Raw genomic sequence first — 16,361 nt, 5'->3', positions numbered from 1 at the left:
CTTTAACGCATATTGCCACATGATCTGAAAATCCAGCATACTTCATTCCTTTTTTATAACTTTTAAACTATCAAATATTAAAAAATAATCAAATTTTGGCCTAATTTCATTCCTTTTATAGGTCCAGTGGTTATTCTCCCGTACACTTAACTTTCTGCTTCTCATAATTTCTTTAGCCATTTTAACATCACAATTGCTCTTATTTTTCCTTACATGACAATTAAAATCACCCACCAGTATAATGTCCACAATGTCCATATTTACACAAACATATTCAAGAATATTTTTAAACATCATTTGTCTGTCTTTTTTGTTACATTTGCATATAAAGCTATAATTCTGTACACATATTTTTCCATCTCACATCTATTACCATAGCTCGTCCTAGTTCCACTATGGTTACATCTAATATTTTAATGCTTTCTTGACATAATATACATATGCCCGAGTATGTTTCTTTTGCCATGTTCCAAACTACCACACCATTCCAAAGCTTTTCAATTTGTGTTCTTTCTTCCTCAGTTATTAATCTGATAACTTCTAGTAATATGTGCATCTACTGCAGCACACCATTGTAATGTACCTATTCTCCTTTTAAGATTTTTCATACTGTTCACATTTAAAGCTAATATTTTCAGCTTTTAAGAACAGTTAGTATAATAAAATGTTTATCCCTTTCCTTTCTTATTTTCTCTTTGCATTGTTTTTGAATTTTCCTTTCCTTTCTTTAACTCTTTTCCCTATCAAATTATTTTTATTTCTTACTGTGCACCAATCAGCTTCTTCCTCACTTGTCTTCTGTGTTTCTTTTTTCCTTGTTATTTTCTTTAACTTCATGTATAACATCAGTTACATCTTTTTGTATATTTTCTTGTATAACACATTTTACTATCTCTTTATCCTGTATAACTTCATTTTCCTTTTTTGCACATTCATTTCAAATTCTGGCCATGAAAGACCAGTATCGCCACATTTTTTGCACTTTAAATCACATTTTGTTTGCATTAATACCCTATTTTACCACATAAATAACATCTTTTTATCACGTTCATTGATTAAATGATCATTTTTTCGCAAAAATAACAGGTTTTTGGTTGACCCCTGTATTTCACAAGACCTCTATTACCATGAATTAATACTAGGTACATGCATAACATTATCATTTTCCATTTTCAGTATTACTCCACATTCCCATCCCCCAGTCCATAGTCCTCTTTCATCTTATATTTCTGTAGTTCTTTACATATAGTTATCAAATGTTCTTTCAGTTCCTTTATTTCAACTTTGGTTCTAAACTGGATCATTGTTCTTTTTTTTCTGTTTGCAAAAAGCTTGCACAACATATTCTGACCATGGATAAATATTTTTCTTTTGTTCATATGCACCCAAAAAAATTCCCTTGGCCTACCCAGTCTCAAATATCAAGTCACAAAAAGTCTCTATATTAATTGAAATTAATGCTCTTACCTCTTTTGCTTTGATACCTAGAGGTGCTATGACAGTGTCCCAAACCTTATACCTGTCCAAACCTCCTCCTTTTTTACAGCTTACATGTACTGTATACTCATTTTTTGTTTTATTTCTTCTTTACTCTTTCTCGCACAGTTTGTGCATAAGTTTTTGTCTCTTGAACTTTTTCTGACACAGTGTTGTCTCCTTTTTCTTCTATTTTCTCCATGATGTCACTCCCTGAAATTGCTGTTCCACTTTCTGGTTCACTTTGGTTTACGATTTCTTTCAAATAATCATCCTGCAACCCTTCCGATTGCAGGGTTGTAATTATGCATTTCTCAGAGGTAACCGTCTCTCCTTCAAACAATCTCCTCTGAAAGTTTTCCTCTGAATCTATCTCTGTTACAGCTACAGTCTCCTTTTCTTCCAATATCACTGTTTTTCTGCACCCACAGCATCAGAAAAAAAAACTTCTGGTAGCGATTCTACCATTTCAACTACATTTTCATCAACCTTTACTTCATTTTTAGCCAAAGCTGAATCAGCCATATTTTCTCCCTGTTCCTCCTAGCTGCCTTCGTTCCTGGACAGGAAACAGGAAGTCAGGATGTGTGACACAAAAATCCTTCCCCCCGACTACCAAGAGTAAGGGAAGTTCCCAGATGCCCTGGCCAAATTTCCCATTGTAGTATAAATATCACCTTGGGTCTCCCCTGAAAAGAGGCCACAAGCCTAGTGGGACTAACCCAGTTACAAGGGATAAATTAAAATGGAAAATGTTAAATCTCGTTCATTAGATGATATGTTATCGATAAGAAAAGATGATTTTCACCTTAGACAAAAATTGTTTCAACAGATGTTCTTGGTTCTCAAAATACCTTTTAGTCAGGCCACTCAAAATATTCCTGAGGAAGACTTGTCTGGTGATTCTGACATAGAGACAGGCTTCTTCTTCTACAGATTCACAAACCCAAAGTTCTAATGCTGAGGAAAACTGGTCCTCACAATCTCCCCATAGGAATTTTCATTTTCGCAGATTATTGCCAGGATGAATGAGGAATTTCTGTGAGAACAGATGGATGTTTCCCTCTGAACTGAGGAGACAATTATGATAAATTACAACTGGATTTGCCTCATTGTATATGGATTCCTTCTCATGTGCCAGCTGAGGCGTTGGATATAACTGCCTTTAACAACTCTTATTCAGCCAGTTGCTTTCCCATTGAAGCAGGTGGGGGGGTACATTGGCTCTCAAACTCTCTTCTATCCTTAGGTTTGACCCTGCATCTCTCTTTATTTATTTATTTACTGGGAAAGTCTGACTGGGACAGAGCCCATTTTCAGTGGAGGCCCGGGAAGAAATTCTCCAGACTTATGTCTTTGGAATATGGGAAGAAACCCATGCAACCCCAGCCGAGAATCAGACCGGAGAATCTCTTGTTGTGAGGCAACAATGCTAACCGCTGTACCACTGTGCAGTCAGTACTGTAGTCAGAGCTTCATTCCTGTATGCCACCAGAGTGACTGAATTCATTTAATTGATTTATGTATTAATTTGGTAAGTGAACTAGTTCTTTTCAGACCACAACAGCAGTGGTAAAAACAAAATATACATAAACAGTTCAGTATAGCCAGTCAGTTGGCATGTTTTTGGATGCCTGTAGGAATGTGAATATGAATAGAAAATCCACACAGGTAGTAGGAGAACTTGTAAAACTCATTATAAGCAGTCACCTGAGTTCAAGTTTGAACTTTGGACCAGTTTTTTTGAAGTGAATATTTCTAAGACACCTTGCTACCAGTGCTGTCCTTTTAGTAAGACTGCTGTACAGTACATCCAGAATCAGCTTTATAATAGTTGTTCACTGGTACACTTGGCTGGCTTAGTCTTTAAAACTGGTCAAATTTCAGTGTGATGCATCTTGTTTTCAAACTAGTAGAGGTTAGGTCGGGTAGGAAATTCATGGGCACAGTTCCTGGCACAACTCCTTTTGTGGTTTATTCCAGTCATGTATAATTTACTTCCCCTCAGTTTTCATGCTGCAGTTTCACCTTTGTCTTTCAAATGACCTCTGAACATATTACTTTAAAAACACTAGCTTTGCCAGCTGTGAAGCTTTCCTGATTTCCTTGCTGAACAGCATATTGTCTTAATATCGTTCTGCTTTTTTTTGTGTTACAGTACTTTGCCTGTGGGATTATATCGTTGTATGTAGCACTGCATATAGAGTAACATTTTGAAAATTACTACTTGTTGTTAATGCGTGCTTTGTTCCATTTTTAATTTGTATTTTTATGAACCTGTATCTGTTGTTAATGCACTGTATTTGTGTAATGCTGGTATATACCCAAAAATGTTTAGTTATTGCTGTGTATCATGCACGTTTAATTGGAGTTTTCCTTCTTTTATTCTGTACTGAAAAGGAGCATTGCTGAGCTTGGACTTGCCCATTATCAAAATGTACAAATGTAAATCTGCTGGCTATGTAGATTGTGTAAATACAAACTGCAGAATGTAACTAACAGTGTATATGCTCTCCTGTAAACTCAGTGTGCAACACTGGTTCAATAGAGGTTTTCAACCCTTAAACATTCTGGTTATCCCTTAGGTTCTAGGTCTGTCACAGGGTAGCGTCAGTGATATGTTGTCTAGACCAAAGCCATGGGGTAAACTGACCCAGAAAGGCCGTGAGCCCTTTATTCGAATGCAGTTATGGCTGAATGGTGAGCTTGGGCAAAGTGTTCTCCCTTCTCAAGGACAGCTGCAAGAACAAGGTATGTAAACTTTCCAGTTATTTCATTTTTTTAGCTGTGCTTTCTGGCATTTGTGATGCCACTTTTTTTTTTGTACCAATGTCTGCAAAATTGCACAGTCAGGTATTTATATGTATGTAGTACTCTTGGTTAAACCAGACAAGCAGTGCATGTTTCAAATGCTGTAGGAGATGACTGTGGCAAAAGATTTGTTCCATTAACTGTGAAACATTTTTTGTGCACTTAATGGAGACTACTTTTGAAGTTTGTACCTGTTCATGTGTAGCTTAAATGTGTGCAGTTTTAGAGATTTGATTCTGTATTCCTTATGCATAATATGCGAGTAGTTTTGGCCATGGATATGTTCCATCAAAGTCAGCTGAATGAAACATGCAGCCTGTATTTCCATACCAATTCTAGATGCCATATTTCAACAGCAAAATCTGAGCTTGATATTAAATTTCTGAGCTTGATATTAAATTTCCCCACATGTCTTATAGATATAACCAGATGAGGCAACCAGGCTGCTGAGATGAACAGGTGAATTCGCACTGCACTTTTTGTGAATTCACTTGTTCGTCTCAGCAGCCTGGTTGCCTCATCTGGTTATTGGTTTATCAGACTTTTGTGGTTACATGTCTTATAGTTATGTACATAATCGACTCCTTAAAGAAGTGATCCATTCTGTGCCTCATATCTGTAGCAAGGTTACTTGATGCCATGGGCACCCTCATTTGGCACCTTCTATTTGAAGCTGACCCTCCAAAAAAGTCCACTTATATTTGAGGACCAAAATAAGCTTTCTCAGACTTCAGAACCAATAAGTAAAACAAGTAAGGTCTTCATGTAATCTAAGAGCCATTATCACATGTGGATTGGATTTCTTTCGTCAACACCCATACTAAATTGTAGTAAGCATATACTGTAGCTGCTTGCTGCGGTTCACTGATTCTAGGAGTGGGTTGTACAGATTTTCATGTTGGGCTTCATTCCATTTAAACAAAACAGATCATTTTTTTGTAACATGAAAGTGGTGTGCACTGTCTTAACATTTTTTTTCTTTAGAGTAGCAGATATGACTACATTCCAAATGTTTTCTCATTAAAATTCAAGTTGCAGCTACTCTTTTACACTGAACTTAAAATCACAGTCTAAAGATGTATTTATTAGTAGATGCTTTGCTAGTCATCTTTGAAATTTCATGAGAAGTTTTTGGAGATGCAACCCTTTGATATACAGTGATCAAAAATAGCCTAATCAGTTAGTAGTTGAGGGGGTGCTGCCTTGAAAATGGTCAGTAGTAAAGGAGTTAAAAACTATTCTGATTGGTAATCACCACCAATTTGCACTTAGTGTGCTTTCATTTTTCATGCAATTTCAGAGTATTTTGTAAAAGCTCTTTAGTTTTGATTCAGTTGCAGAGAAAGTGATTTTTTGTTGCATAAAGACATTGTTTGATTTGGTAAGCACAGCAGTTTCCATCTGTCTAGGATGCCTAGTCCCTTTCAAAATTTAAGTTTAGAATTTAATCTCTCCAATTTTTGATAAATTTGGAGTACCAGATGTACCTCTTTCACTGTAATGGAAAATATTGGCATAGCAGGACCTTGGGACACCAGATTTATTTGGAGGGAAGGAGAGAGAAAGAAGATAAGGGTGACACCTGACATTTACACAGGCGTGTGATCTCTGGATGTTCTTCGTGTTTCACTGTTGCAGTCATTACATTTGGGTAATCCTGCTGGCAGGTTGCCCTCAGTCGGCCTGAATTCCAAAGTCTTGGGTCCTGCGTTGGCTGCTGTTGCCCCTTCCCTGACATCAGGTTGTCATGGATATAAAAGAAGCAGCCAACGCCATTTTCTTCCATCTTTCTTGTCGCGCGGTGCCCGAAGCAGAAGCAGTTCGCAAGTGCCGGTCGGCTGACTCCTGAGATTTTCGTGTTCGAGTTTCAGACCCGAAGTCTTCAATAAAGCTAAGGTATACCCTGTTGGGGAAACTTTTTTCTTGCTCCAGACCGATGTCAGAAAAAGTTAATAATTGTATTTCTTGTGGAAAGAAAATACCTCATAAGGACTTTCATTTTTACTGCATTCCTTGCCTAGGCCCTGATCACAATGTTTCTGGTTGTCGGTTTTGTGCTAGATTTAACCAACACACTATTAAGCGTCGGTATGATTTTGCTTTAAACTATTTTTAATGCTGGTTTAGTTATCCAGAAATGTCATCGGATAGCCATCCGACTACCGGAGTTCACAAAAAACGCAAAGAAAAGGAGAGAGATAAACAACTGAGGCCCAAAATCGACGAAGAAGCTTCTCCTAAGCCAGTCACCGGTTCGCCGGTTCTCAGTGAGGTGCTTTCACAGCCCCTGACGCCCACTACGTTAGAGTTGCAGGCAACTACCGACTCCCACGTGGAGTCGGCTATGCCACTGGAAACTCAGGGTATTGGAGCCTCGGACAATATTCCCTCAGATGGGTCCAGAGCCGCTGAGCAGGCACTGGCTTCTGAGGGTGTATTCCGACCTAAACATCTTTGCATTAAACCGACTTCAGCTTCAAAGGCAAAGACTAAAGCACCTTCTAAAGCTAAGAAACAAGCTCAAGAGCCACGTGGACAGGCCTCTATGCCCAAAAAACAGATGTTCAAAATGGCCGAAGACTTGATTACCTTGATCAGGGGTTCCCATCCCCCTCCTGATAAGAGGCCTAGGCAAGAGACTGACTATGAATCTTCAGATCAGGTTTCTATTTCTTCTGTTTCCTCTTCTGATCAGGAATATTCTCTTCCCCCATATGAGGATTCTGATGCTGAAGAATCTATACCTTCAGCTTCTCCTGCAGAGGACTATTCTTTTGGGGAAACCTTGCATACCATGAGGGAGCATTTCCACTGGGAGAGCCAAGATTTTTCAGAATCTAAAAGAGGCTCAGGGATTTCCTTTTACTACCTCAACACAGGCCTCTAGCCATTCCACCTGTGTTAGACATTGTAGATGATGTGTTTTCGGAGTCTAGTCTGACCCCTGACTCCTTACCTCCAGCTCCTGTTAAGCCTGACAGATATTACAGGGTTCCTGGCTCTCATAAATTCCTTTTTAAAAACCCTGCTGCTGACACAGAAACTATTTCACAGGGTCCCAAAGGAGTTAAGGCTTCCGCTGCAAAAAACCCTACCCCCTCTGACAGGGATTCTAGGGCTCTGGATAGATGGGGAAAAAAGGTTTACACATCTGCTAACTTGGCTATAAGGGCCTTAAACTGTCAGTGTCATATGCTCAAATATCAGCAACATGTCATGGCATTGCTTAAACAGAAAATGTTGTTAAACTCTGAAAGTACAGAAAACAAGGAAATGCAGGATTTATTGCATGCAGCTGAACAAGTTGGAAAGCATACTTTGCAATGTGGTTTTGATTCTTTGGAGGCCTCCTGCAGGGCTGCAGTTACAGGTTCTGTAATTAGGAGGCATGCTTGGTTAAAGGAACAAAATCTGCCGGATCATGTCAAAGTTAAATTATTAGATGCACCTTTACAGCATGATACTTTGTTTGGTGTTAAGGCAGAAGAGGTGTTAAAGAAAATGGAGGACAAAGCTAAATCTATGCAAACTGTCAAAGATTTTTCACAAGTACAGCCACCTAGGTTTAGTAGACACTGGCCTACAAAGAATTGATCCTTTCCTGTGTCAGACAGACCTCAAAGGGGCAGATCCAGATGCCCTAGAGGCAGATCCCAGGCGCAAGGTTCATACTGGTCAAAGCAATGGGGTGCTTCTACCTCCAAAGTTGGAGAAGACAAATCACAACCATACAGGAAACAATCCTAGTGACTTCCCCCTGCCGGCACCAAGCACTTGTGTCCTGGCAGCACCCTTAGGGGGAAAATTAGCACTTTTTTCTCAAAATTGACACATTATAACCCAGGCCAAGTGGGTTCTAAATATAGTGTCACAAGTTCCATTTCCATACCCTGCCAAAGGCAAACAGCTGGCCAGATCTGCCAAAAAATCAATGGGCAGAGGCACAAAAACAAGTCTCATCCCTCATGGTCATGGGGGCCATTCAACAAGTACCAGAACAAGAGCAGGGGCAAGGATTTTACTCAAGATTGTTCTTGGTACCCAGAAAGGACAAGGCCTGGAGACCATTACTGGACCTATCTATTCTGAGCACATTCCTGGATATTCCAAAATTCAAAATGTTAACTTTGCAGCAGCTTCTGCCCATGCTGGACAAGAATGCTTGGCTTGTGACTTTAGACCTAAAAGAGGCATACCTGCATGTCCAAATTAGACAGTCATGCAGAAGATACCTCATATTCAAGGCTGGCTCAATGCATTACCAATTCTCTGCACTGCCCTTTGGCTTATCTACTGCGCCCAGGGACTTTACAAAGTGCCTGGCGCCAGTAATTGCATTCTGCAGACAAAGAGGAATACAAATATATCCTTACTTGGACGACTGTCTAATTCAAGCAGAGAACAAGGACATTCTTCTACAGCATCCAGCATTTGTGAAAAGACTTCTAACATGCCTAGGGTACACAGTCAACGAAAAGAAATCAAAACTAGTACCCTGTCAAGAGATAATATTCCTGGGTGCAAGCTTAAATACAACTGCCCAGATGGCTTATTTCTCGCCAGACAAACAAAGGGAACTGACTACCTATTTCAAAATGTTGGCAACATAGGCCCAGTTATCTGCAAGAAAAATTCTGCAGGCTTTGGGCTTCATGGCATCCTGCATCCTACTAATTCCATATACAAGACTGCATATGAGGAAACTTCAATGGTACCTAAAAAGTGTTTGAACTCAACATTGCCACAGCCTGGAAACAATGATTACTCTCATTCCCTGCCTGCAACAGGAGTTTCGATGGTGGGCGAAGGCTTGTCACCAGAACAAAGGACAGCCATTCACATTACCCCAGCCAGGCAGACACTAACAACGGATGCTTCAGATTATGCCTGGGGGGCCCACGTGGCAGGAAGATGCATTCAGGGCACATGGTCCTCAAACCAATGCATCTACATAGCAATCAAAAAGAGATGCTAGCTGTTCAAAATGCCCTGACAGCCTTCAAGGACCTACTTCATCCGGGACAACTACTGATAAAGACAGACAACACCACAGTCATGTGGTACATAAACAAGCAGGGGGCACACATTCTTACCCCCTTTGCAGACTAACCATGACTTTGTGGGACACAGCATTGACTTACCAAGTATATCTGCAGGCACAATTCCTGCCAGGAAAGAAAAACACTGTGGCAGACGAACTAAGCAGAAACCTCATGGATCCCCACGAGTGGCAGCTGGATCCACAAGTCTTCAGCATGATAACAAGGAAATGGGGATGCCCGGACATAGATCTATTTGCCTCCCCTACCAACTAAAAAGATTCTGTACAAGGACTTATCACAAACAAGCATTGAAAGTGGATGCCCTATCTTTCAGCTGGAAAAACCTATCAGTTTATACCTTTCCTCCACTGCATCTCCTCCCCAAGGTACTCCTAAAGGTCAGACAGGAGAAGCCACAGATGATACTGATTGCCCCAGACTGGCCCCGCCAGTACTGGTATCCAATACTAAGGAACTTGTCTCAATGCCCAGCTTGGACCTTACCTCAAATACCTTATCTATTGTCCCAGCAAAACAATCAGATCCTGCACAGCCAACTCAGTACTTTAAACCTGGCAGCATGGCGGATAATGTAGTCATACAAAACACACCTCTCAGTAAAGCTGTGATGGATGTCATTTTGGAAGCCAGAAGGCCTAGTACTAGAAAATCTTATGCTGGAAAATGGAAGAGATTCTGTGCTTGGAACCAGGCACAAGGAACTGATACAGCTGTACAAAATATTCCTCAGATTTTGCAATACTTAACTGAGATGCTGGACAAAGGCCTATCTTTTTCATCAATTAAAATTCATGCCTCTGCCATTTCGGCTCATTACAATACAGAGCCACCAATGTTTTCTCATCCTTTATTAAAGCAGTACCTCAGAGGAGCCAAAAACTTAAGGCCTCCAAGGAGATCACCAATACCTGCATGAGACCTCAACTATGTCTTGGAAAAACTCACCCTGCCTCCTTTTGAGCCAGCTGCTACTGCTGATATAAAGTTTTTATCTTGGAAAACAGCTCTGTTCCTAGCAATAACTTCTGCAAGACGGGTTTCAGAGCTACAGGCACTCATGGCTGTGGAACCTTTTATCATGTTTTATCCAGACAGGGTCTCTCTGCGGACAAACCCAACATTTATGCCTAAGGTGGTGTCCAGTGTGGCTCTTAAACTATTCATCTGCCAACTTTTTATCCAAATCCACAGAACAAGTGGGAGAGAATTATGCATTCTTTGGACATACACAGCTTAGATTCTACTTGGACAGAACCAAAGGTTTCAGGAAGACAGAGCAATTACTAGTGGCATATGCTGCAGGATCACAAGGAAAGGCTATCTCAAAGCAGACTATTTCAAAGTGGATAGGCCACTGCATTCGTTTCTGCTATTTACACCATGGCAAGCCAGTGCCTAAGGGCATTAGGCCACATTCAACCAGAGCTACAGCCACTTCAGCAGCCTTTCTCAGGGGAGTACCAACCAAAGACATATTAGAGGCTGCTACTTGGAGTTCAGTGCACACCTTTACAAAGCACTATTATCTGCCACTCTACTCTAAATCCAGGGCAGGCTTTGCCACTGCAGTTCTGCAGGGCCTCATAGCCGCTCCTAATGCTGTTTAGCCCCAGCCTCCCAACCATAGCTTTGGGACACTACCCAAATGTAATGACTGCAACAGTGAAACACAAAGAAAATAGTACAGTTGTGTACACTTACCATAAATGTAGATGTTCGAGTGTATTCACTGTTGCAGTCCAGGTTACCCACCCGCCATCCCCCTTTTTTCTGCTGGAACTTTTCTTTCCTTCTCTGATTTATACAACCTATGTGGTGTATTTGCTTGTAGATGAAGGTAAAGTTTATATTGGTGTATGTATTTTTATATATATATACATTTTGGCTACCCTGTTAGGGGACACCTGACATCTGGGGCAAGAAAAACTGAAGAAAATGGCGTCGGCTGCTTCTTTTATACCCCTGACGACCGGACGTCAGGGAAGGGGCGATAGCAGCTGATGCAGGACCCAAGACTTTGGAATTCAGGACGACTGAGTGCAACCTGCCAGCAGGATTACCCAAATGTAATGACTGCAACAGTGAATACACTCGAACATCTACATTTATGGTAAGTGTACACAACTGTACTTTCTTTGTACAGTTGTTAGTGCTTTACATATAAACAAAACAATATAAAGTTTCCACTTCAGATGCCAAAATAATGCATATGCAAATAAACAGTGTCAAACTGGGAAGAAAAAGTTTCACACTTCTACGAAACAGCAAGTGAGGAGCAAAAGTAGTAAACAAAAATCATTACTTAGTGTGCTTATTTTAGATGCAGTATTCCACCATCCCATTTCCCATAGTTATCCAGCTCTGTACTTGAACTTCATGTTTAGTAATTCTAAACAGGAAAGCAAATAACGTTCAAATTAGCCATATACATGCTGTCTTCTGTTGTTGAAAGACCTGTGGGTAAGGAAGAGGCATGACTTTTTGCCTGTGTGCCTGCCTTGGGGATAGGGTGAGTATTTGGTGGCACTCCAGCTGTTGCTTATGCCTTGCAGGAGTAGATGGAGGCTTAACAGCTTGGCCATGATTGTGGGAGGAACATGATTCCCCAAGCCAGAATTTTGGAAGTTCCTTACAGGGTGCTTGTGGAAGTGCACGTGGTCTTGAGAAGAGAACATTAGTAGTTCCAGTGGTGAGATATGTGTCCATGCCACTGCCAGTTGGCCCGACTAAAAATCCCCTCATGGCTGCCTCATTGACGGACTTGTTGCAGACTGCTGTCACACAGACCAGGAGCTTAAAGACTCTTTTGTGTATGCTGATTGCCCCTGAGCAGAATGATTATAGACGAGTGAGCTGTCACCCCAGTGTGGAATGAATGGACAGTAGTGCCAGTGGCTTGATGCTTGGCAGGCTTGGAAGTAGAAAAAATTGTTTTCATCATAATGAGTGCATAATACTTAATTCATTAAAAATACATTAATATACCTTCTACTTGAAACAATATACCTCCTGGCATTGAGCTGTTCTGTTCTGCAAAGCATCTTTTCCATATTAGTTAATTCATTCTCCAGTGCATACTTTAGCTTATTCAGGATCAGTAGAAAGCCAGAACCTATGCTTATGCTTAGCAAGTGTAAAACCGAACTAGAAACAGTCCTGAATAGGACAGGAGTCCTTCACATGATACACACACTTACTCATCCTAATGTATTGGACACACACGTACAAGCAGTTTAGAGGATTTGCCAGTTCACCTACTGCATGTCTGTGTGATGTGGGAAAAAACAGAGAACATCTGGAAAAACCCCTTTGGACACAGAGAGGACTTGCCACATTAAAAAGTTGACCTAGTTCCCTGAAACAGAAAAGAAGAAAGGAGACGAAACATTTCAGCACTTAATTTCACTGTGGAGTTCGTGGTCATGTAACAGATAGGAACACATTGAGTGGGGTGTGCAAAATTAAAAAAAATGATAAAAATAAATGCAAAAAAGGGCACAGATATGCAGTGCTGTCTCTTGCTTTACTTTCAGAATGTACAGGTCTCGCTTTCCTTTTTCTCTTTCTCCTTTGGAAGTCTGAAAATTGATGGTGCTTAACCTTTGAAACCCAATTTTAGAATGCAGCTGCATGAACCAAAATACATGAGGTTAAAAAAAAAATGCAGCTACAAAAGTGTCCCCTTTTTCATCATTCACCAGTTGAAGTTACAAAAAGGATTTTGCCTAACCTTGGATATCCAGTTTAAGAAAGCAATTTTATGACCCAGTAGAGCCTCCGAATTTCTCTTTTGTTTGTTTTTGCAAGGCATCATCATTCTTCATCAGTAGTGTTGCATGTAACCAGGAATAGCAATGCACAGAGGATAGGAGGAAGTATCAGAACATCGAGTAAAAAAAAAAAAAACTAATTGATGTTTATATTAATAAAGAGAAACAGAGCTCAGGTGATTGCTTCAATAGGGATTTAAAAATATACGATCTGTTTTAAATTTAACTACAGCAGCTTCCTTTTAACACTGCCCTTCTAATATTAATAACAGCAGAGGACAATTAATCTTCAGCAGTCCCTGGGGAATGAGTGCAGATGAAGTCTCAGAGGTGACTTTGGGAAGTATGTATTTTGTTGCATTTAAATCTGTGGTAACTCCATGAGAAATAACAAGCACAGTATTGAGTGGTTAATTGTTTTTGTTGTAATATTGTGTGTGTGTAGCAAGAAAATGTATGAAGATGGGATGTGTTTTATATTCCATGGTATGAAATAGTATAAAGTATTGTTGCAAAAATAGGTCGGGACAGGTATGATTACAAAGTTAAAGGGACAGCATTGCTTGCGATTTTTGTTTGCTGTCGCATATGTATTGTACTGTTTTGTGTGATATTCAGAAAAAATGTACTTGAGTAAACATTTAAATAGCACTCTACCAGGTTTATTTTGCAACAGGCTCCACATGCTGAATTTCTTTATCTTGATCCTACATGGTAAAATGAGTTTGCATACCATTTTATAGGTAATACACTTAACTGGTTCTTGTTAAATAGTCCTTATTTCTGCCATGAAAAAATACCCAATTTTTTATTAGTTTGATAATAAGAAAGACCACATTTTGTGAGATGAATAACTTGCTGATTACAAAGAGCAGTTATTGAATGTGAACCCTTTCTGTTCTTGTGGCACATTGTCATGTTAACATTATTGTACATATTACTTAAACAGTTTGTTTGTCGTTTCGACTTTTCCCGGTTAGGGGTCACCACAGCAGAACTCCGGTCCGCTAATGATTGGCAGTAGATTTTTATGGTGCCAACCCGACGCCCAACCTTCAGCGAAGGTACGCCCATTCACGCATGTCTTTCGGAGGCCACTCAACCGCGGTGAGGATATGCAGACTCCACACAGAAGGCACTCGAGTTGAGAATCGAACAAGAGAACCTCTTGCTGTGAGGCAACAATGCTACCGCTGTACCACCGCTGCACTACATAGTTAAAATAGGTGCCATGAAATGTGTGCAGATTTAAGGAAAGTAACTTAAATAAGTTAATATAAAGCATTGTATGTAATGATGTTGTTTTGGCTATACCTTTTTTCAAATTTAGATTCGGAGTACAGCCAGATTATTTCTCCTCACATGTTTTCAGATGGCTTTTTGGCCTTAACTTTTGAGAACTGGCAGCACTCTACTACATGCTAAGTCATCATAGCTGTGCATAGCAAGATGGTTAATAATTGATGTAAAGAAGTGTGATTGAATTGTGGCAAGGGTGAACACTTTCCTGTTAAGAATGAAGTTTGTATTAGGTACCTAACTCATGCAACATTAGAAACATGTCTTTGTTTTATTTATTTTTTTTAGTTGAAGAGTATCAGAGTATTTGACTATATAATAGATGGCATATCCTGGTCTTGTGATGTTAGTCTTTTCTGATTTAACCAGGTTATACTTTTCTTTTGTGTATGCTGTTTTTTTTTAATGTTAAAGTGTATATCTAGAGTCAGTAGTATTACTCAAAAAAAGGAACATGGCATGATCAGACTATTAAGGAAGCCTTTATCTGGCTTAAGAAAGTTAAACAAGGATAAGTGGGAAGACATTTGCATCCATTTCTTCTATGAACAGATTTTTTTTAACTCTACTTGTCCCCAGTACATGGTTCATGTTAATTTTTTTACTTGCTTCAAGGTGCTTAAATGAGAAAAGTATGGTCAAGTAAAACATTTAAAGTAGAAGATGTATCTGCAGAACTCTTGTTTATTTGTTAGTTAGCTGGTTAAGCCTACTGAGCACAAATGTCCTTTTACAGAGGCAGTCGTAGAACATTCTGTGATTGCGTGACTTTGTTCGTATCATATCACACAAACTGAAAATCACAGAGGGTCAAAAAAGGAGCAATTTCTTATTTTTCATAATATATAAAGAATTGTGATCAGTTTTCTGATCGTGAACGTCTTAAGTGTTTGAGCCATCAATGACAAAAAATTTAAGAGGCAAATCTTGGCATCCAACACACAAAGCTGGTTATTGGACACTTGATCATAATTCTTTGTAGTGCATGAAGCTTGACTGGCTCCATGTTCTACCAGTTACAGAAAAAAAGTGTAGGAGCCCAAAGTGTTTTATCATCTTTCTAAGCCTGTGAATTCTGTTAAAGCACTTAGCGTTGTTAGATGGAAAGCAGGCAGAAATTAAGTACTTCTGTGTGGGAGACTGACGTTTTAATAATTTTGAAAAGCTATTTTACCTTAAGCCACTGCTTTTTTGCAAGCTGGCACTGTCTGCTGTTAGACTGCAGAGCAAGACCTGATCTTAGCAGTGCTAAGTTATCCTTAAGAAGTTTTTGATAAGCACCATTTAGCACTAAGTTTGAATCTCACGCTAGAGATGCCCTTATTAAGTTTATGTTTTCATTATTTTGGAGTGCAGTCGGTACTCAATGTACTGCAAAAGGTTTTCATTTACTAAGTCTTGTTATTATTAGTGATAGGGAATATTTCTCTAATTTTGCTTTATGTAATAAATTATGTACCCATAAAAAGGTCTGATTTTATGGAAAAAAAAAAAAAAAGTAAATTTGTCAGAGCAAGCCTAAATCAAAGACCAGAATCACTGGTATGTCTCAGCGTTGCACAGTGAAGCTTAACAGGTTGTAGCTGTAATTCTTAACTAAATTGCCAGGGTTGGTAGTAAATTCCTTATACGTTCGTTTGGTCATTGTTGCAGTACCCTTAGCTGTATGGATTATACCCTGAAGAGGAAGTAACAACTGGCCATATTTCTCAGTTTTAGGACATCTTCCAAGTACCCAAACTGTATCAGCTTGAGTAGAGCTGAGTAAAATCAACGGTTTGGGTATGCCAAGCCCTTCAAAGCTTTACTGCTACTGAAGGGCACTCTTCTAGCTGGTTTATGAGTACTGACTGTCAGCTAATGATTTTCCATTGCTGGGCAGTTAAGTTCTCTTCAGGGGGAAAAACTTTTTTTTTATTTTTGTAACATTTGTTTCTGTGAA

At 39.5% G+C, this 16,361-nt stretch overlaps 1 protein-coding gene across 2 annotated transcripts in view; it reads left to right on the top strand.

The window, feature by feature from the left end:
• CUX1 (cut like homeobox 1) overlaps nt 1-16,361 on the top strand; it is a 3,879,009-nt gene that overhangs the window by 2,593,947 nt on the left and 1,268,701 nt on the right. Inside the window, exon 19 of one of the 2 annotated variants that reach the window (XM_044054028.1) lies at nt 4,062-4,227. The exons of the other annotated variant lie outside the window; for it this stretch is intronic. Within the exon in view, the coding sequence (XP_043909963.1) occupies nt 4,062-4,227 (166 nt within the window). The remainder of the gene's footprint in view (nt 1-4,061; nt 4,228-16,361) is intronic. 2 annotated transcript variants of the gene reach the window in all.

Source organism: Protopterus annectens, chromosome 13.part0, assembly GCF_019279795.1.
Source record: "Protopterus annectens isolate FY-2018-M chromosome 13.part0, PAN1.0, whole genome shotgun sequence".
Taxonomy (NCBI): domain Eukaryota; kingdom Metazoa; phylum Chordata; order Ceratodontiformes; family Protopteridae; genus Protopterus; species Protopterus annectens.
Note: the sequence above shows the minus strand (reverse complement) of the source record. Positions and strands in the feature narration are given on the sequence as shown.